The 23442-nt window shown below is 34.0% G+C and overlaps 1 protein-coding gene across 1 annotated transcript; it reads right to left on the bottom strand.

The window, feature by feature from the left end:
* Window positions 1-2213: 2213 nt before the first annotated feature.
* Window positions 2214-21953, bottom strand: LOC145304678 (uncharacterized). Its single transcript, XM_080146617.1, has 28 exons — window positions 21728-21953; window positions 21217-21313; window positions 20747-20898; window positions 20023-20122; window positions 19443-19499; window positions 19131-19264; window positions 18559-18664; window positions 17979-18082; window positions 17775-17855; window positions 17398-17469; window positions 15956-16054; window positions 15527-15670; window positions 14637-14728; window positions 14031-14103; window positions 13703-13871; window positions 13278-13355; window positions 12736-12801; window positions 12265-12322; window positions 11737-11851; window positions 11186-11305; window positions 9706-9828; window positions 9144-9224; window positions 8505-8579; window positions 7890-7981; window positions 7471-7607; window positions 6796-6919; window positions 6375-6429; window positions 2214-3452 (listed from the first exon to the last, which is right to left on the bottom strand). The coding sequence occupies exons 1-28, from the start codon at window positions 21899-21901 to the stop codon at window positions 3429-3431; spliced, it is 2802 nt and encodes a 933-aa protein (XP_080002743.1). The 5' UTR covers window positions 21902-21953; the 3' UTR covers window positions 2214-3428.
* Between the last annotated feature and the right edge of the window lie 1489 nt (window positions 21954-23442).

The raw sequence follows: 23442 nt of genomic DNA, 5'->3' as shown, positions 1-23442 counted from the left end.
TACACCCTCACACACAAACACGCGGTTTGCACACGCAGGCAACGAGAATGAACCGTTCGTAAAACCGCCAGCGGCTGCCTATACGTGTGTGTGTAATACGTTCGTTTATTTCTTAAAACAGCAAAAAAATATTTCTATTTTTTACAATTATATTATACCATATTTTAAGAGTGAGAAATATGCTAAATCCATTCCCCTAAGAATATTTTAATTGATCTGTGTTTCATAAGATCACTTAAACGGCTACGAGTGTGCCTTTAAAAAGTTTTTTTTTGTAAGTCAGTTTTTTTTCTAGGGGCGATTTCTTTAGGGGTGGTGGTGGTACCCTTCCTAAAAAGTCATAAACATTACCAGGACCTGTGAGATGATACACTATAAAGGAGCACCATATCGGTTAAGCGGTTAGATATTCTTCGGTACACACAGACACACATATAGAGATCCTATTACTTTTATATAAAAAAGAGAAGCAAAGAATAGCCTTTGGAACTTGGTTAAAAATTAAAATGCAACAATTTTGCTAAACTTAAAAATTGGTGATTTTGTATGGAGACAAGGACGTTCAAACGTCCTTGCAAGGTTGTTCGGGTTTTCACTAATAGCCATTTCCACGGTTCTTAGAAAAATGTAGAAATCACAGTAAAATTTGACTGTTGCAAGACCTTTTTCAAACTGTGATTTTATTGAGATATTAGACTTTGAAACCCCCTAAAAATATTTTTATAAAAGGGTTAGGAAACATTAAGTTGAGAGAAAGGGGAAAGAAAGAAAGGGGTTACAAACCACGAAAAAAAGAGAGAGCTAAAGAATGCATTAAAGGAGAGAAAAAGGGTTATAAGGGGAAAATGAAAGTGATAAAAGAGGAATTGTTGTAAAATAAGGAAAAGATATTGTTATATATTTAGATTAACTAGATATATGTCCTATTATATAAAGAAACTAGCAGCTGCGCCCCTAGCAAATAGTGGCTCCATATTCGAATGGATATATGGAAGGGCACAAAAATAGCCTAAAAAATACCCCAACTTTTTTTATAAACATAAAATAGCCTAAAATCATCTCAGGATCTATAACAAGATTTGCTGTAAAGGAGAACCATATCGGTTCAGCGGTTAGCGAGATACTTCGCTAAAGACAAAAAAGCTTACTACTATATATAATAGGATAAGGATTTTTTTATGTAGCTTAAGATATTAATAACTATTGAACTGATTGAGTTATAAATTTTAGTGAAGCTTCACATAGGTCCATAAATGGTTTTAGGCTATTTTCTACCCAAACTTCACCTTTCGAATATGGTCCCCTAGATATGTTTAACCAAAAAGTGTTAAACATATCTTATAATAAGTTTAGTCTAGACATAAAAACTACTTCAAAAAACAAATTTTGCTCTGGCTAGTGGGGCAAAAGACCCCCAAAAACACTCAAATTTTAAGTTCTGATCTTATCTTTTAAGATATCGAGCTGATTTTTTTAATGGAACCTTTTATTACATAAATGAGTTGATTATTGATATTTCATTTTTGCACTATCCTTCTAGGAGCTTTTGGGGTAAAACAACCCCCCAAAATACAAAATTTAAAAGTTTTGAGCTAACAAGCCCCTTGAAGTAAAGTGCAAAAATTAAATATGGGGTGGCTAATCAACTCATTTAAAGGTGTAATAAAAGGTTCCATTAAAAAATCAGCTAGATATCTTTAAAAATAAGCTCAAAACTTAAAATTTTAGTGTTTGGGGGGGTCTTTTGCCCCACTTGCCCCTAGAAGGAAAGTCCCAAAATTTAATTTTCAAAGTTTTCCAGGTAGACCCAATCATATAAGAGAGTTTACAAAAAGAATTAGGTTGATAACAATAAAAACAAGCCCAAACGGCCAGGGCAAAATTTGATACTGAATTTTCATTTCCTACAAGTGTACAAACTCCCCCCCCCCCTTATTAATCTCTAACATTTAGACAGAAAAAAATTTAAAATGTTGTAAAAATAGTTGAACTTAAAAGTGCTACATATTCAAACAGACCAATTAATTGGATATCATCGTTTAGGATATCCCCAGGACCATCCGAAAGACTAGGGCACTAATTTTTTTAATTGGTGGAAAAATGCATAAAATAATTCATTAGTTGAAAAGGAAAAAAATAAACCCTGGTTATTTTACTGACATACAGACCCTTATTATTGAAATAGCTTCGCTATTAATAATTATAAAATAATATAACTATTGTTATTTTTATTTCATCATCACTGAATAAGTTCTTACAATTTTTATATTATAGTAAGCTTTTTATCATTTAGAGACAATAATGTTAATTTTATATTTTAGAATAATATCTTTCTTTCTTCAATTGAAAATACGGTAAAACATAAGTTGTGAAATTATAATAATATTACATATATAGCATAATTATAACATTAAGACTAAATAAAACACCAGAGTTTAAATAAGGATTTGTTTGTTTCATAATTTAAGTAGACTATTTTCTTCAGAAAAATTTAAAACATTGAAAATAAAGAAAGGAATAAAAGTTAAGAGAGGAGGGGGGCGCAAGGACGTTCAAGGGGATCACGTAATTTAAGTATCTAACTCAAATAGAAACACCTAGAAATCAAAGACGACCTACCTTTTATTTTTAGAAAGGGTAAAATGAGGGGTTTTAAATCTCAAGGAGGGGGGGGGGGGGGGGGGTAAATATCCCTTTAAAATCCTCACCCTCCATCCTGTTAGACATATATTCAAGAAACTAATAACATCTTATGTAGCTTCCTAAATGCCGTTATGATCAAAGGGTTAATTGAAATTATTAATTCTCTTTCAATTTTTTTAAACCTACCTCAGATTTATCTTTCTATGATTTTTAAAAAATACCCTCGATATTATTATTACCCAATCTTCCAATAACCCTCCCCTACCCCCCCTTAAATTTTATCCCTAATTTAATTTAATTTAGTCTACTTGGCATCAAAGAAATACACCAATAAATTTTCGCCAAATTCTTTTTGCAATCAAAAGAATTTGCTATTTTTTTATGAAAAACAATAAAAATATAAACATAATCAAATAATAATAATAATAATAACGTATAGAATAAAATGATAAATTAACTACCTAAATAAAATAGAACTAAGTGTTTTTAAATTTCTGAAAGTATAATCTTAATTTTCATAGCTCAAACCGCTTTTTTAGGCTTCAAATATTTTGTTAAAATCAGATTAATGTAGAGTTTTTTGTTTCTTTAAATCCAAATTTTCCATTTTTCACTTATTAATTTATAAAATAAATAACTTAGGCACTTTCATAACTTTTTCATATAAAATAAATAACTAAACTTGTCTCTCGAATATATAATATTGTATGTAGGCAAAATAGTTTTTTACTTTTGTGAGGATTTTTCATTGTTTATTTTAACATCCATGAATTTATTCACTTCAGTTATTTCTCTAAGCCAACGCTGGTCTGAAATAAAAAAAAAGGTTTTAAATATGAATCTATATGAATTATTATTTCTATTAACGGCTACGCCAAATGGTGATGAGGGTGATGGTACCCTCCTCAAAAACAGTTATAAACCTTCCCAGGACAAATGAGAAGCTACACAGTAAAGGATACCCATAGCGGTTAGTGAGATTCTGTTACTTTAAGGATTTTATCTATTTGTTCCCATTTGATAGATTTCAGTCCATCCATCCATTTCAATCTATCTATCCATCTATCTTACCATTATAGTTTCCCAAGCATGTAGCTGTTTGTCTGTCTATATATCTATCCAATCTATCTTACCATTATAGTTTCCCAAGCATGTAGCTGTCTGTCTGTCTATATATCTATCCATCTATCCTACCATTATAGTTTCCCAAGCATGTAGCTGTTTGTCTGTCTATATATCTATCCATCTATCTTACCATTATAGTTTCCCAGGCATGTAGCTGTCTGTCTGTCTATATATCTATCCATCTATCTTACCATTATAGTTTCCCAAGCATGTAGCTGTCTATCTGTCTATGTATCTATCCATCCATCTATCTTACCATTATAGTTTCCCAGGCATGTAGCTGTCTGTCTGTCTATATATCTATCCATCTATCTTACCATTATAGTTTCCCAAGCATGTAGCTGTCTGTCTGTCTATGTATCTATCCATCCATCTATCTTACCATTATAGTTTCCCAGGCATGTAGCTGTCTGTCTGTCTATATATCTATCCATCTATCTTACAATTATAGTTTCCCAAGCATGTAGCTGTTTGTCTGTCTATATATCTATCCATCTATCTTACCATTATAGTTTCACAAGCATGTAGCTGTCTGTCTGTCTATATATCTATCCATCTATCTTACCATTATAGTTTCACAAGCATGTAGCTGTTTGTCTGTCTATATATCTATCCATCTATCTTACCATTATAGTTTCCCAAGCATGTGGCTGTCTGTCTGTCTATATATCTATCCATCTATCTTACCATTATAGTTTCCCAGGCATGTAGCTGTCTGTCTGTCTATATATCTATCCATCTATCTTACCATTATAGTTTCCCAAGCATGTGCACATATGTGGCTGTCTGTCTGTCTATATATCTATCCATCTATCTTACCATTATAGTTTCCCAGGCATGTAGCTGTCTGTCTGTCTATATATCTATCCATCTATCTTACCATTATAGTTTCCCAAGCATGTAGCTGTTTGTCTGTCTATATATCTATCCATCTATCTTACAATTATAGTTTCCCAGGCATGTAGCTGTCTGTCTGTCTATATATCTATCCATCTATCTTACCATTATAGTTTCCCAGGCATGTGGCTGTCTGTCTGTCTATGTATCTATCCATCTATCTTACCATTATAGTTTCCCAAGCATGTAGCTGTCTGTGTGTCTATATATCTATCCATCTATCTTACCATTATAGTTTCCCAGGCATGTGGCTGTTTGTCTGTCTATATATCTATCCATCTATCTTACCATTATAGTTTCACAAGCATGTAGCTGTCTGTCTGTCTATATATCTATCCATCTATCTTACCATTATAGTTTCACAAGCATGTAGCTGTTTGTCTGTCTATATATCTATCCATCTATCTTACCATTATAGTTTCCCAGGCATGTAGCTGTCTGTCTGTCTATATATCTATCCATCTATCTTACCATTATAGTTTCCCAAGCATGTGCACATATGTGGCTGTCTGTCTGTCTATATATCTATCCATCTATCTTACCATTATAGTTTCCCAGGCATGTAGCTGTCTGTCTGTCTATATATCTATCCATCTATCTTACCATTAGTTTCCCAAGCATGTAGCTGTCTGTCTGTCTATATATCTATCCATCTATCTTACCATTATAGTTTCCCAAGCATGTAGCTGTTTGTCTGTCTATATATCTATCCATCTATCTTACAATTATAGTTTCCCAGGCATGTAGCTGTCTGCCTGTCTATATATCTATCCATCTATCTTACCATTATAGTTTCCCAAGCATGTGGCTGTCTGTCTGTCTATATATCTATCCATCTATCTTACCATTATAGTATCACAAGCATGTAGCTGTTTGTCTGTCTATATATCTATCCATCTATCTTACCATTATAGTTACACAAGCATGTAGCTGTCTGTCTATCTATCTATCCATCCATCTATCTTACCATTATAGTTTCCCAGGCATGTAGCTGTTTGTCTGTCTATATATCTATCCATCTATCTTACCATTATAGTTTCCCAGGCATGTAGCTGTCTGTCTGTCTATATATCTATCCATCTATCTTACCATTATAGTTTCCAAGGCATGTAGCTGTCTGTCTGTCTATATATCTATCCATCTATCTTACCATTATAGTTTCCCAAGCATGTGCACATATGTGGCTGTCTGTCTGTCTATATATCTATCCATCTATCTTACCATTATAGTTTCCCAGGCATGTAGCTGTTTGTCTGTCTATATATCTATCCATCTATCTTACAATTATAGTTTCCCAGGCATGTAGCTGTCTGTCTGTCTATATATCTATCCATCTATCTTACCATTATAGTTTCACAAGCATGTAGCTGTTTGTCTGTCTATATATCTATCCATCTATCTTACCATTATAGTTTCCCAGGCATGTGGCTGTCTGTCTGTCTATATATCTATCCATCTATCTTACCATTATAGTTTCACAAGCATGTAGCTGTCTGTCTGTCTATATATCTATCCATCTATCTTACAATTATAGTTTCCCAGGCATGTAGCTGTCTGTCTGTCTATATATCTATTAATCTATCTTACCATTATAGTTTCCCAGGCATGTAGCTGTCTGTCTGTCTATATATCTATCCATCTATCTTACCATTATAGTTTCCCAAGCATGTGGCTGTCTGTCTGTCTATATATCTATCCATCTATCTTACCATTATAGTTTCCCAAGCATGTAGCTGTTTGTCGGGAAGGGTTAGCAGGAAGCCTGTAGTCAAGGAATAATAAATAAAATCATTTTAGTTTAGGTATAATACAAGGATGATATCATCCATAAGTAGCGAAGCAAAAAACGTCATGGTTTGACATAATATTTGAACATATAATACCGAATAATTGCGTTATAATTTTTTGTCTATAGCGAAGGATCTCACTTACTGCTGAACCGACATGGTTCTCCTTTACAGTGAAGCTTCTTATAGGCCCTGACATGGTTTTATGCTATTTAATTTTGTAGGAAATAAGTCTGGGTATGGTTTTTGGTTATTTTTATGCACTTACACATTCCTACAAATATAGAGCCCTTGATGCTAGGGGCGTTGACTCTAGTTATTAATACTTCATTATTCCATTCCTATATCTAGAGGCTGAGGTGTGACGAGGGGAGGGGCAAGGGAGCCCGCACCACCCCCACTTGTGTGCCAACTTATCAACTTCATCATCAACTCTCTCCATACACCAACATTGATTTTCTCTTGGCCTGGAAATTAAAATTTGGTCAATAGCTTAAGGTTTTAACCAGGGATCTAAAGAGATAAGACAATGGCCGATAAATTGATGTACATCTCCAATGATGATACACAAAATTATCCCTTCTGTAGATTAAAATTAGTGGTTGAAACGTTAGAACACTCAACTTTTCAAACTTCACTATGGTCCCCAAAGTTGTTAGGGCAACGAATAAGAAAAGGTTATTATAAAATTTGGGGACTAGTGTAATAAACAGCCCATTTTCCCCTCTCTCTCTCTGATAAGTCTGTAATGCATAGTAGGAATGTAATTTTTTCTGTAGCTTAAGATCTCGGAACATGATTTTAATTTCTTCAGTTGTTTCAGGCTATTTTCTTTCTCTTCCTATTTTCAACTTCGCCTAGATGTAAGAGGCGAATAAAAAATAAAAGGACGCTTTTAGGGGAAAATATCTGGATCAATAAAAAGTTTTTAATGAGTTTAATGAAACTACATCTTTTAAGACTAACATGATATTTTTCTTTTAGTATTTGTTCCAAAATAAATTAGTTACAAATTTACCTCTTTTAGCAGCAATGGTAGCTCTGTAGAGTGTGGCCAGCACAGTAGATACACCCATAGAACTTGTCAGGACGGTGTTCAGTGCGGAGTCTTTGCCCTTCACCCAGCAGTTCACGGCAGCCTCCAGACTTCCAAGACTAAAGGATAATATAAAGCTTGATAGATTTGCGATTAATAGATAAATATATAAATGAAATGTAAATGTTATGTTCGCACTAAATTAAAAGAAGGCAGACAATTTATCTGGAACTGCCTTTACTCAAGTACAGTTAAATATCAGCACTATAGTATGCACAAAAAAAGACTATCTTAACGCGTGTATTCTTTAGCCAGGTGCTCAATGTGCATTATTGGATCATTAAAGTAAAAGAATAGAGGGGGAACGAACTATATGTAACAAAAAGATAGAAAATAGATACCTTGAAGATTGAGAATGTCTATACAGATGATTCCAAAGCCTATCCACAGATTTACCATCTTTACAAACCAGCCAGAGGTGAATCAACATTTCCTGAACAATAAAAAATTCATTCATATTGCGTTTTTTTTTTGGTGGTGGGGGGGGGGGAAGGGTATAAACCAAAATTTAGTAAATCTACCTAATCTGAAAGAAACAAGGAGATTTGCCCATGGCTCGTAGTTTCAAAATTTTTTTTCTTGCGTTTCAAAAGGATTACGGGGGTAGTTGTTTGAGTGGTCTATCTGTGTGTCTATCTATCTACATACACCTATGAGATTCTAGCGACCAGGGAAGAGGTTAAATGTTTGAGTGGTCTGTCTATCTATCTATACCTGAGAGATTCTGGCGATCATGGCCGAGGGTAACTGTTTGAGTGTTCTGTCTGTGTGTGTGTGTCTGTCTGTCTATCTATCTATCTATCTATCTATCTATCTATCTATCTATCTATCTTTTTATCTGTGTATACCTGAGAGATTCTAGCGACCATAGCTGAGGGTAAATGTTTAAGTGTTCTGTCTTTCTGTCTGTCTGTCTGTCTGTCTGTCTGTCTGTCTATCTATCTATCTATGTATACCTGAGAGATTCTAGCGACCATGGCCGAGGGTAAATGTTTGAGAGCTCTTCCAACAAGTTCTCTTCCCTTACGGATCTAAAATGAAAATTTATAAAAGTTATTATGTAGAGCATAGATTTTTCATGATGTATGTATATTGTATATAAATATTACCAGTAAAAACAAAAAATACGATACTTTGATAAGTCTATTTGTGGTCCAGATGCAATATGAAAGAAACCACCCATCTCAATCTTCATGTTTTCGATACATTTGTCTATTCGTGGCATGATTGTCTGATTACATAACTAACTATCTACATCCTAACTATCTGTCGATCTATCATATCTATCAGATTATATTATCTTCTGTATAAGGTTCATTTTGCCCCCCTACTTGAAATTAAATTTTCCATCATTCTAAGGGATTTTTATGTATGTAGATAAGAGGACAAGTAGCTTTGTGCTAATAATTTTTTTCAAATATATTTCCATGTATTTGGTGTTTTGATCCGATGAAATTTTTTTAAAAAGTATAGTAGTATCAGCTTGTGTTTTGATTTCAGTACACTTTTCATTCTCCATCACCCCCCTCCATATTTCTCAACCACCTACCAACCCCCATTAGCCGGTGATTCCGTGATCTATCTATCTATCTAACCTGGAGGTAAAGAGGAATAAGCCCATGCTTGGAAAGATTAGCTGCTAATGACTGAACGTTCCTTGTCAATTCCATTGTCACCTAAATAAAAATATTACACCTGTGTGAAGTGAAAAGGATAACTAACTGTTTCTTCATGTAAAGACAAAAGACCGATACTTTAATCCCGTTTTAAGAATTCACCTCTGAATATTTCGATTAATAACTTCACAATTTTCTTATGTCTGAGTTAATAAAAAATGAGTCAATAATCAAAATATTTTGCATTTTTAGCAATTTTTAAGTAAATGAACAAAAAGGTAGATAGTACCCAGAGGGAGAGGAAACAATGGGATGTTTATTAAAATTGTTCCCAAAGTTTTAGGATAACGTTTTCTTATTCGTTGGCTTAACATCTTTGGGTACTTAAGTGAATTTTTATTGGTTAGATCATTGAGTTGAGTGTTCAAACATTTTAACCACTAAGAGTAAATTATAGAAGTAATAATTTTGTGTATTATCATTGGGGATGTACATCAATTTATCATCAATTGTCTTATCCCTTTAGATCCCTGGATTGTACCTGTTCTCTTAATGGTACACCAGTTGGTATGGCAGACAGTTTTAATTTTGTGGATTCTACATCCAACAAAATTGTGTAGACCCGTTCTAATTGTAGCAGAGTGCTCTTGTAGTCATCACCTCTGCTTTAACATTATTATTACATTTAGTTTAGTCTTTTATCACCCCGAGAGGAGGCCAAAGACTACAAAACTGGTATTAGATTAGAACGATGATTTTTTTTCTTATTTGTAGAAAATTGTCGAATAAGGTACAAGATACTTAGTATAGCTCTGAACCGCTTCCAATCAACGTATATTAAGCGGTTTTGAAGGCATACTGGATATTATATTATCAACTTTAATGTGAGGGGGGCAGATGTGACACATTTTTAAAAAGGAAGGAACACAAATAAAACAAGAGTTACAGCACTGAAATTCGGCATGGCAGTTGTTTTAAAAAGGGGAAATGTGGAACTGTGAAGAAACGGCGGCGGAACCGCTACTAGAAATGAAAATCGCCGTTTTCCGATGAATTTTTTTCCTCTTTTCTCGTCAAATTAAACAATTTTTGAAAAATTTGAGACAAACATGTTCTTATCAACAAAATTTCCTTATATTTGCACTTGACACTTTTAAATATGTTTTGTTTGATATGCTTTTTGAATATTGAAAATAAGGTTCCACGACAAACGTAGGAGTCCCAAACGTAGGAGTGGAAAAACATCGGAGTGGACAAACGCAGGAGTCCCAAAATATTTTTTTTCAATTTTGAATTTTTTTTTCAATTTTGATTCAATTTTGAATTTTTTTTACAATTTTAATTTTTTTTTCAATTTTTAATTTTTTTTCAATTTTTAATTTTTTTATACAACCCCCCCTCCCTCGGTTCCCTTATTTTTCTTAGTTAGGTTAGGTTAGGTTATAGGCCAGGGGGCCGAGCGCTGCGGCCATAACCATTTTTTTTGTAGAAAGGGATATAAAAATTTCAAAATTGTCATCTTATTAAAATAGCGGAGACTTCTGCGTTTTACTTAAGCAATGTCCACTCCGACGTTTGTCCACTCCGACGTTATTCCCACTCCTATGTTTGTCCACTCCGACGTTTGGGACTCCTGCGTTTGTCCACTCCGACGTTTGGGACTCCTACGTTTGGGGTAGGACCGAAAATAAACATAAGTGTCAAATAAAAATATAAGAAACTTTATGAAGAAAAAAAACGTTTCAGAAGATTTCAACTTGCCTGATTTGGCAAGAAAAGACGTGCTGCAACTATTTTTTAGTTAAGTAGCTTTGACTATTAGTTTTGGTTACTATTAGTGTCACACCTGCCCTTTCCCTTATGCATTTTGTTTCTTTGAAATTATACCTAATTAAAATAAAAAAAAGATTCAAGTTTGAAAAAATTTTCTCCCTCCATATCATAAAAGAAGTAAATAAGAGTAGAAACTTAATCCCATAACTTCTTAGGGAACAACTATAGTGTAAATGAAATAAGTTCCTTTTATTTTTGCTTGGATTTGGGGATCCCTTGGCTCCGCTGTCCAAAGGTTCTGAATCTATTTGTTCTTGTTTCACCACGGGAAGATCAATTATCTGACGAGGGGCTTTCACAGATACGGCCTAAAATAAAATAATTTTTTATCCTGACACCCTCTTGGCTGTATTAGGGACCAGGGGACGTAGAAAGGTGGACACCTAGGGTGGTATATCCACCCCCCTTACTTTTGCCAGGGCCCGGTTGGATACACCTCCCTTCTGCACGCCTCTGATTTTAACTAAGATGACTCAAAACACCAAATTGAAGGCTAATGAATAGGATTTAATCATATTTTTTTTTAAAATGAAAATGATTAAATTGTGTAAGTTTCATCAATATCTTTCAACATGTTTTTAAATGGTCTTCTGGTAACGATTTTAGCTTTGCTACGCTTTAGTACCTAACGTGCGACTGCGGACGTAGTATAGGGAAGACCCTTTTTATAGATAACATTTGGTTTCAGTGATGAATTTAAATAGCTTTTAGGCCACAGGACACGTACAAAATCTCGCACCTGTAATTTTCCTAAAGAGTTTTCAAACTGCATTGGAGTGTAGTTGGATTCGTGTTCAGGATTCTCTGACAACAACATTTGTCCAGTCCTCTCAGATTCGTCCAGTTTCTGCTTCCTAGATCATAAAAAAATAGTTTAGTTAAGAATAATAATAATAATGTTTATTAGGTGCTGCCAGGTACCCCCTAGCTTAGGAGATAAAATGTTTCTCCCAGCTGGGGGTCCCCCATATGACTTTACCCTCAAATCCTGAGCATGAAAGAAAGTATTGACCAATAACTGAGTATTATATTAGCAATCTTTTTGCCGATAAAAATGCCCATATCCAAATATTCTAAATCCATTCATAAGACATCCATGAATATTCAGAATGAGGAATTTTATTTTCAATAGGTACAATTTTTGAGGAAAGATAATATTGTTATGAAAATTTATGAAATTAAATAAATTATCACTGCCATCTTCTTGTCACATGACTTGCTATTGTTCGTGCATACTCCCCTTAAGCTTAAATTGAAATTTACTTACTTGGCAATAAACATTGTGTAGTAATAATCATCCACATAAGGGTTATCACATTTTAACTAAATAATTTAAATAAGCAAGACTTTTTAATAGGTAGCTAGGTTGGTATCTAACAGACATAAAATTGTAAATGTATTGGTTGGCTTATAACTTTGGTTCTAACTGCTTAACCAATATGGTTTTAATTTATATTGTAGCTTCTCATTGGTCTTCTGGCTCATATTTGAAAAGGTTTATAACTATTTCTACAGAGGGTACTACCGCCCACCCATGAGAAATCACCCCTAGAAAAAATTACCAACCAAAATTTTTTTACTTTAATTTTCAACTTTCCCGCCCCATCTCAAGTGTCCCAAGAGGCCTATAGGGGGCGTAGCCGTTGATAAATAATTTGGAAGTTAGGTACCTCATATAAGTATTGTAATTCTAATTCATATAATTCTAAATTAAAGTCTTGATTATAAAAATATTCCTGGTTAAGCTGAATATTGGTTATAAACTGTTTATCTCTGGCTGACATAAGACCAGCATATTCGTCTTCTAAATATAAATATATTCATTAGGTACCTATCTTGTTTCTATCTGTACATATTTCTTCGTCTATCTAGGTATCTAGTTGTCTATCTATCTATCTATCTAATCAGAGTATACATGATCTATTTTGATATTAATCTGTTTATCTATCTATCTTTGCAAAAATATTTGTATTAGTACCTACTTTTTTTCTTTAGGTAACTTTGATTTAATCTTATTAGGTACATATTGAAATTGACATATTAATTATCTTTTATCTTTTATAATATTATAAAGAAGTAGGTCTTTTGTCTTAAGCTTAAGATCTTAATAACTAACAAATAAACTGATTCGGTTCTCTATTTTAAGTAAGCTTTACAAGTTTACATATGTCATGTTATGGTTTTAAGCTATTTTAATTACAGATTTTAAACTCAAATAAATGCTAGCGAAAATTGTTTGAGATCTTACAAAATTTGCTCCAATAATAAAAACTATGAAACCTGTATCATTAAACCATCTAGCTCTGCTGGCAAGTTCCTCCTGTTCCTCTAGCAGGCGCGCATCCAAGCGCGGATCACCTTGAGTAATACATAGGTACTAGAGTATTATATTACTCTTTATACGTTTAAATATCCAAGGATATTCATGGAAAAGACGATTGTCGATTTTTTTATATCCCCAATGATGATAATAAATTAACCCTTTCAGTACAATGAAATTAATGGACACTGAACTTTTGTACTATTCTATCAAAACTTAATTAAGGTACTCAAATTTTTTAAGTCAGCGAAAAAGGTGTAGGTTTATGTATTCCTTATTAAAACTTTTTATCAATATTGCCTTCAAAACTTCAGTAAATATTGGTGGAAGTGAAAGCGAATTTCTTGTGACATTTAGATAAAGTATCAACATTGGCAAATCCTACCTGTAGGGTTAATAAGCGGGGCAGTGTCAGTGGCCCCCAAACAGTCATCCTCCGGGTCTATTTCTGCGTGGTGGTGACGCGCGCGCGAATGCCGCAATATGCCGAGTGTGTGCACGTGGCCAGGCATCAAATCTTTGCGCGTGGCACTGTCGCGGTTCCGGTTTCTAACCTAAAGTTAAAAGTATATAGTAGTTATTATAAACAGCTTTCCGCGGGTATAAAATGTAAAATTTTAACATTAAAACCAGTTTTTTTAGCCCCGATATGCTGATGGAACTATAATGAATTTAACGGCCATTGTCTTATCCCTTTAGATCCTTGCTATTACCTCATTCCATCTCCAGTTATTATCATCATTGTCGTCCTTGTTGTTCTGATTGTTGGAATATTGATTCTGATTTCTAGTCAAACAACATTTATTCATTTGAATTTTACAATTTTAAAGATATAATTAAAAAAAATATAATGATTATAAACAAAAGTTTCGCATTTTTAAAATGAATGGAGCTAGGTTAGAAAAATAAAAAATTATGAGGAAAATAATTTTTGAAATTACTTCTATAGTAGCATTGGATACCTGTAACCTTGACCCTATTTTAACAAAGTATACAACTAATTTAATAACATGATTTATGACAAACTCAATTTTAGAAGAGCAATCTTTTTTTCAACACAATCGTAAAACCTTTAAAAATAAATAGGTACAAAAAAAGGGTGAAAAAAAGGGAATTTTAAGGGGTACGACACTGGACTATAAAGTAAAACTAGCTTGAAAAATTTGGACAACACTAGTTTAGAAATAACCAATAAGAGTAACCATAGTTTTTGAACCAAAATAGTTTAACTTTGGGTACTAAAAGTAAGCAGTGTAATTTAGAATCAATTCCAATCCCACCCTGGAGAAATGGAAGGATTTTTCTGATTGAATAAATGCCTATTGTATCCATGATTGTTATCATGCTGATGATGGTCACCATCCTCCCGCATTTTCCTCTGGTTATTGTATCTCATCTCATTATCATCATTCTAAATATTATTTAAATTATATCAGCTTTGCTTTAATATGATAGAATTTTATTATCACCATATGTGGCCAATCAGATGATTCAACAATTTTCCCAAGAAAAGATTTCCATATATAATATTATTGTAGGAATGTTCCTAAACTGTGCTCCTAATGGTCCATAATTAATAATTCATCTATATTTAAACAAAAGAAGGGAATGGACTATAACTTTATTGATTACTGGCGGCTACGCCCCTATGGGCCTCTAGGAGCACTTGATGAGGGGGGAGTCGAATTTGATTACAAAATTTCTTATTTTAGATTTTTCAGGGGGGGGGGTGTCCCACACCCCAAGAAAATAGTTATAAACCTTCCCGGGACCTATAAGAAGCCACCCTGTAAAAGAGAGCCCGATCGGTTCAGAAGTTAGCGAGATCCTTTGGTACACACAAACAGACATACAAACAGACAAACATCCTGTTACTTTAGTATAAGAATTGGTAATTTTTAAAGGAGGTGGGGGCGATAACACATTTCATATTAATATCTTGAACTTGGTCTAGAAATCACTCCTTTAAACATATCATCAATATTCAATATAATAATTTTGAATCGTCAAAATTTTGGTGTTTAAAAAGCTACCTCTCAATTCAACAAGTTTATGATAGACATTCGTACAGAAAGCAAATAACACGGTTATTTTGTTTGTCCGTTAAGATCTCGTAAACCAATGAACCGTTTAGGAAGCACCTAAATATGTCTCGGGATATTTTATTTTTACATTCAAGCCTTAGGATAGTTTCAGACTATTTTTGTACCTGATGCTGTCTGTTGTTGCGCATATCCATCATCTGATCTCTGTTGTTTGCACGATTATTTTGTTGCTGGTTGTATCCTCCATGAAAATTTCTGTGATGATCCCCGCCACCACCACCATGGCCGTGGTAGTTACGATCTCCCTGGCCACAGAGATAATCAGAATTAGATTTCAGGGATCTAAATGGAAAACACAATGGCCGATAAATTGATGTATATCCCACAATTATGATACACAAAATTACCCCTTCAGTAGATAAAAATTGTTTGTTGAAAGGTTTCAACACTTAACTGAATGAACGGACCAATAATAATTCACAAAAGTCCCCAAAGTTGTTAGGCCAACGATTGAGAAAGTAAAATTTGGGGTCCAGTGAATAAAAAGCCCAGTTTCCCCTCTATCTCTGTTTTTATTAAGATTATCTTTCCTGTTGTTGATTGTGATACTGGTAATTATTTGATCGGTCATTATGCCCGTGACCGCCATGATAATTACGATCATGGTTGTTCTGTTGTTGGTTTCTCTCTCCCTATAATATTAGCAGTTATTTGATCGGTCATTATGCCCTTGACCGCTATAATAATTACGGTCATGGCTGTTCTGTTGTTGGTTTCCCTCTCCCTATAATATTAGCATTTATTTGACCGGTCATTATGCCCGTGACCGCCATGAAAATTACGGACACGGATGTTTTGCTGTTGGTTTCTGTCTTCCTATAATACTATTAGTTAGTTGATCGGTCATTATGCCTGTGACCGCCATGATAATTACGGTCATGGTTGTTCTGCTATTGGTTTCTCTCTCAGTATAATATTAGTAGTTATTTCAATTGACCGGTCATTAAATAAAGGAATTTTTACAATTTAATTAACTACTAGTAAATAGTAATATTTACAAATTACAAGAATTCCAAAATCCATAAAAGAGAAGCTGCATATATCATACCGTCAAACAAACGAGCAGTAACAAATATAGAGTAGGTATCACATGTTTAAAATGAAGGCTCAGACTTTTCAGAAATAAGGGGGGGGGGGGGGTTTAATGCAACCATCTCGTAATCAGTGATTAAATGGCACTTAAAATTCGAATTTCGATCAGAAATTTTGCATGAATAATCCTTGGTAGGTCTATTTTCCCTAAATCGAACAAAAAGTTGGAAAAGTAACGGCTAACGGCTGGCGGCTCAGCTGTTTTGCCATTTTATTACTATCTTAAGAGCAAAAAAGTCACGAAACCTATTTTCACATAATACTTTTTCTCACTCAAAAACCTTATCAAACGGTTCTAGCTGGTAGCTGTTGGTACTAGAAATTTAAAAATTGGTTATTGCTATCATTTAACATGAATTAAACCAAAAATATGTTTAAAAAGTTGATTCCTACGTAATTAATGATGAATTTGCCCTGAAAATAGGCAAAAAACGGCTAAACGGCTGAGCCGCCAGCCGTTACTTTTCCAACTTAACATGAATTAAACCAAAAATATGTTTAAAAAGTTGATTCCTACGTAATTAATGATGAATTTGCCCTGAAAATAGGCAAAAAACGGCTAAACGGCTGAGCCGCCAGCCGTTACTTTTCCAACTTTTTGTTCGATTTAGGGAAAATAGACCTACCAAGGATTACTCATGAAAAATTTTAGATAGAAATTCGAATTCTAAGTGCCATTTAATCACTGATTACGAGATGGTTGCATTAACCCCCCCCCCCCCTTTAATGTACAATGTACAATGTACATAACTGTAAAAAAATCTTAATGTCCATAATAAAATCACTGAGACTATATCAACGACCAGAGCTATCCGTTGCGAACGGACGGCGTTTGGACTGACCAAAATATAAAACAGCGTTGCTTTTAATAATTAAAACTCACCGAGTGTTGTTGTCTATCTCTCATACCAGGGTAATTCAAATTTCTGTTATTCAGCATTTGGTGCTTCAGGGCCTACAAATAAAGATATTATTTTAAATAAAACTTGAGTCTTTTGGAGGGCGGGAAATGTAAGGAAAATAGCCTTAAACCACTATCTATCTGTAACTAAACCATGTATCTATCTATCGGTCTAACTAAACCATGTATCTATCTATCTGTCTAATTAAACCATGTATCTCTATCGGTCTAATTATACCATGTATCTATCTATTTTCTTAAGCATGTTGTTCCCCGTGATTACTCTGTTAATGTCCAGATCCTGATGCAAACAATATATGTATCTATCTATCCAAAAAAACTATGATCTATCTATCTACCTGATTATGAGCATGTTGTCCTCCATGGTTCCCCTGTTGATGTCCAGAACCTGATCCAAACAACATTTCATTCTCTATATCCTAGAATAAAATTTTAAAATCAATCTAATGCAGAAGTTAATAATTATAAAAGTTGTAGAATGATTTACTGTCAATAAAAAGCTACATTTCTTTGAATAACTCTAAAGGCATTTTTGTTCATACCTGCATTGTTTTGAATCCCATGACAGTGGGAGGTGGTTGTTGATGGTGCTGGTGTTGAGGAGCTCCACCCATAAAGTTCTGACCGAGATGACCTGGGGCTTGACCTATAAAAATGCAGAGATACTTGTATATGTGGAAAAAGAAAGACTGCTTTTAATGTTAGGTCCAACAGCCAAGGAGTACGAAGGAAAGTCTCTGACTGACCAAAAGCTAGAAATATTATGTAAGGTTATGTAATACTTAAAAAAAAATACAACCAAGTTTACTATGACGACCGTTGCATGAAAGTGCATGAAAATAAAATAGTTGGACCTGTTTATGGGCCATACATATTTCCACTACTTTAAATTTCACATGCCTGACAAAGATATAGATAACTGAAACTCCTCTAGACCTTTCATGTTAGGCTGCGCCTATTAGGTTGATTTAAAGAATAATGAAATCTTTTATGCACAAAGCAGATTTGGTTAAGATAGACATAGGGTTTGATATTTAATTCGATCACAAAAAGGAAACGGAGCTTATACTAAGAAAATTCAAGTCCTCCACAATTGTTTCTCAACAACAACAGTTGTTATACCTGGCATCTGATGCACCATGGGAGCTGAATGATGGTGAGGTGGACCAGATGGGTGGCCACCAGGATGACCGGGCAGGCCGCCAGGAAACGGACCAATCACAGGTATCTGCACAAGAACAAAATAAATAACATTATTTTGGGCGGTTTGAGGTGTTGACGGTTATAGGTGATTCTAACTGTGGATTTTGGCGGCAGCGGTGGAGGTACCACCGCTTATTTTCTCGCAGTTCCACTTCCAAATGCAGTTGCTGACATGTCTAGTGATGTGTACTTTAACTTTTTTAAAACTCGTTCCTTTGATGTAGGTTTGTTTTAAAAACATATGGTAAGACAATGGGAAATAAGTTGATGTACAAACCTAGATTAACAAAATTAGCCCTGAGATAAATTCAAATTATTGGTTTAAACGTTAAGACACTTCAAGTTACCGAACCAACAAATAAGATTTTATGCCCCCAATTAATAAATCTAACATCATTCATAAAAATAATCTATTTTAAAATTACGAAAGTACAAGACACTCTGTGATTTTTATCATATTCTTTTATTTATATAAATTGGATTAGGTATACCTTGCTAAAAGACATAATGGCAGGATCTTGAAGTGGAGCAGGTTGAGGTTGAGATGGAATAACACCCTGCAGACCTCCAGGTAGGCCACCAGGCAGCTGCTGGAAGTGCCCAGGTGGCATCAGGTTGTATAACTATAGTTTTATCAATCTTAATTAAAAATTCTACTTTCCTTTTAAAACTAAAATGGAAGGTGAAGGGTTGACTTACCCTTCTTAACTCAAGAGCCTCTCGTGAACTCTAGGGGCGTGTAGGAAAAATTGCAGTACCGCAGCTACTCTATGAATAAAAATAAAATGTAAAGATTGATTCCTGTTGTTGATGGGGAAGTTGAAAATGTTGTGGCTGTGGAATTATGTGCACTGGGGCTCCTTTACAACAAAGATTTATGGATAATCCAATGGAAAACAATAGGAGCATAGAAAGAAAACGAAAATGTGGGTTTCGTCTTTTTTGACAGTAGCTTTTGATAGGTTATTTTAGGTTAGAATAAATAACTGTTACTGATCCACCCACAAGTGGTGGAAATAAGCGAAAAGCTACTTTGAAAACACGACGAAACCCGCAACTTCTCTTTCTTTCCATGATCCAAAAAATTGTTTAATTATAAACCCTTTACTGTGTAAACGTGTCTAACTTTTGAATGCATATTTCAGTATGATTTAAATAACTTTTGAATGCATATTTGAATTTCAGTATGATTTAGATTACTTTCAAAGCCTCTAGATGCTAGGGATACAGCCGCTAGTATTACAAAAATAGAAAAGAAAAACATTAGGTATTAAACAAATAAACACAGAATCCTTTGTCTTAATAATGATAAATACACTTATTTTTTTTTATAGTATTTCTCTTTCAGTCAAAATATTAGTGACATATCCATATAACCCTTGCCTTGATGATGATGCCCCCCATAGACAATCTGTTGGGGGTGTGTGGCCTGATGTTGACCCAAGTCGGGCTCGTTGGTCTCGATGGTTAACGGGGCTACCACCTACAGATATGAAAATATAATAATTTCGTTTCCATTTGAAAATAATCCAGTTAGTTAATACATTTTGCTTCTTCAAAATTTCGATCTGCAAGTAAAAAATGGGAACTTTTTTTAAAAATAAATAATAGCAAATTCAACAAGCATAATAATTCTAGCAGTTCAATAGACAGTCACAAAAATCCTTCTTTTATGACAAAAGTAAACTATGTAGTATGTGTTAGATTTCGAAAAAAAAAGGTATCTAAGAGCAGAATAAGACACATTTTAATGATAGACTTGTATTGATGTTTAATATTATCAGCCAAGACCTGTAAGAGGCTTTAAGAGAACCACATAAGTACATCAAATAAAGATCTTATGTGTGAAAACAGACACACACAAATACCCTAGGTAACTCTTTTAAGAATGGATAAAGAATAACTATGTGGCTATTTAGAGATTATCTCGCATAACCCGAGACTCCACCCCCCCCCCCCCTTGCATAGGGGCCTTTATGACTTTAACCCCGCGTAATGACCAATATCTGAGGACAATTATAGAGACCTAAATTTACTATAAAAGTCCCAGGTCACAATAGCCACGTATTCTAAATCAATTTCTCTGTGTGAGGATTATATTTTTTACCTGACCAAGATTCAACTTTTGAAACTGCTGCTTCAGCATGGAGTTGGTGTCTCCATTATCAATATTATTATTGCTGGCAACAATTTTGGGTTTCAGAGCACCGAGCAGCTGATCTGCAGCCGCGTCCAGGCTTCCAGAATCGTGTCCGCCGCCTGTTAAATGAATTTTTATTAGGTAAAATATTCCACATAAACTCAAATATTTAAACCGCCCCTATATTTATAATTTTTTGAAAACATATGGGGGGAGGGGTTCTTTGCTCGCTATGCACTTTCAAGGAAAAGCTCTAAATTATACAAAGATACTATCTGATATACGCTTGCATTCTTGTTCAATCAATACCCAGTAACTCAGTTCTTTAACTCACTTTGTCCATCATGATTTTTAGACCTTCACTTATATGGATGTAAAGTTGTCATCCTTGTTTTATTAAAATGTAATGAGTATCATCTATATTGCTGCATTTGTACCTAGGTCATCAGAAGGATCTCCTGCCTCAAGAGCACAACCTTCATCGTCGGAACCAAACTCAAAGAAGTCGTTGGAAGCTTTCAATGCGTTGCGTTCCTAAATATTAATATTTATATTAGATAAGTAATATTTCATATCTTCTATTATTCAATTAAATTACCAAATAACAAATATTATATTTTACCTACATAGTTATTTAAAGGGCGATATGTACAAACGATATTAAGAACAGCAATTAGGACCATGTTAAGTTAGGTAGTCAATAAACTGTGTTTCTGTAACATTCTGTTAACTATAAGTACATGAAATTTTCTGAGTTTTAGAAAAATAATTACAATTTTAAACCAATGAAATGTCGTCAAAAGTCAATACCTATTAGTGTTAATAAGCTCAAGTTGTCAAAAAGAACGGTAATTTATTTTTAAATATGTTCTTTTGTCAAAGTGAAAAAAATAAGAAAACTAGCAATGGATCTATAAATGCAACGCTTCTAGTATACTTGATACCTACCTCTTCTGTCAATTGAGCTAGCTCTTCATGGGCCTCTTCCACCCATTCATCCGCCCCACCGCCAAATGTTTCATCGTTAAAGGCATCCAACTCGTCCTCAACCTCGTCATGAACGCCATTGCCGCCATTTTTACCGCCAAAAGCGGCAAAATCCGGGTCTCCCGGTTCAAGCATTTTAAAATTGGTTATGTGTTTAATAAGCTATTTTTCATATATGTTTTTATTTAATCTGAAAAAAAATGGATTTTAAAGTTTTGTGTAAAAATACTTGGGGCGATTTGTCTTTATACCCTTCCCCAAGATAATTAAATACTTCGCTGTTATGGAGGACCATATCGATTCAGCACTTGCTGCGAGATCCATCGCTAAAGACAAAAAAGCTTACTTCTTTATATGAATGGTTTATATAATACATTGATTAATTAAAAAGCGACACTTTCCTTTATAATGTGCCTGTGTAGGTACCTGTAAATTATAAATCATAGAAATATCTTTGAGCAACTTTTGTTTTGAGACTTAGTATTAAAGCGCTTTAGACTCGTTAATTAATCGTTACTTGTGGCTGTACCATGCACTAGCATCTAGAGAATCCGTACTAAAAGAATAGGCAACCCAACCCAAAGACTTAAATCTAACTTAAATTGGCTATATAACCTTCGATCCTGGGACCTATGTCAATGGTCAAGCAGGTGTGTTTGATGCATGCAAGTTTGCCCGGGGACTACTTCTCCATCTCCCCGGAGAGGCCCACTCCGGAAAAGCTTGCATGCTCGGTCCTAGAGGGACCTCTAAGTGAAAAATGGACATCTTAAACGTTTCATTAGATATTGAAATTTTAACCTGATTCTACTATAATAGTAATAAAATTTATTTTGTCTGAAATATTTATTCTTAATTAAGAATAATAATACTCAAACCCGTAAAACCTAACTTTTCAAATAATAATAACCATTAAAAACCAGTCTCCTGTTAAAATATTAAAACAAAAGAATTAATTATACCTATTGAAGCTGCTAAAAATACAATATACTACTTCAAACATAAATTGACAATAAAAAAAATGTACAGATACCTGGGCTAAAATAATCATATTTTTAGAGGGATAAATAAAATATAAAACAACTTTTTAATAACACTTACATATATAAATATAAAGCATATGCATTAAAAAAGTACAAAACAAATCCAATGGCCAACAATTCTTGAAACGTCTGCCAAACCAAACCCCAGGTGGGTTCTATAAACAAAACTGTTACGGTATCGACAGCTGCAAATACGGTATCAACAACAAAAATCTGACGCTAGACGTTCAGAAGTCATCTCACGGTATACGCAATCGCTGTAACATATCGCTGTTATGACTTCATCTCACATTGCTGTAGATTTCACAGATGGATCAGGGAGATGTACAGCATCTCACAGTACAAGCTATCAAAAGCTGTCAAAATTCCTGCTTTTGCAGACGAAAATTATGTAAATAAAACAATAAATCATGCATTAAAAGCATGGTTTATGATGAAAAAACGGGGCATTCCCAATAGATCTCTATGCAGGGGATGAAAAATTTTAAGTAAAAAAATTTAAATAATTATTATAAAAATAAATATTTTCAATATAAAATTTTTGATAGGTAATGGAAATTAAAATTTTTTTTTTAATTTTGTAAAAAAAAATATTTAATTGAAAAAAAATTAGGTAATCTATAAGTGAGTAAA

The sequence above is a fragment of the Acartia tonsa genome, chromosome 13 (assembly GCF_053477335.1).
Source record: "Acartia tonsa isolate MP-2025a chromosome 13, ASM5347733v1, whole genome shotgun sequence".
Lineage (NCBI taxonomy): Eukaryota > Metazoa > Arthropoda > Copepoda > Calanoida > Acartiidae > Acartia > Acartia tonsa.
This window is presented reverse-complemented; position numbering and strand designations above follow the sequence as displayed.

Bases quoted from the DNA above. Each gene is read 5' to 3' on its own strand.
- LOC145304678 (XM_080146617.1), bottom strand. From the start codon at position 21,901: ATGCTTGAACCGGGAGACCCGGATTTTGCCGCTTTTGGCGGTAAAAAT. The intron at 20,899-21,216 runs GTACAAATGCAG...TTCATTTAACAG, and splicing joins AGATCCTTCTGATGACCTAG to GCGGCGGACACGATTCTGGA. The intron at 6,920-7,470 runs GTAAATTTGTAA...TTTAATTTCCAG, and splicing joins TACCATTGCTGCTAAAAGAG to GCCAAGAGAAAATCAATGTT.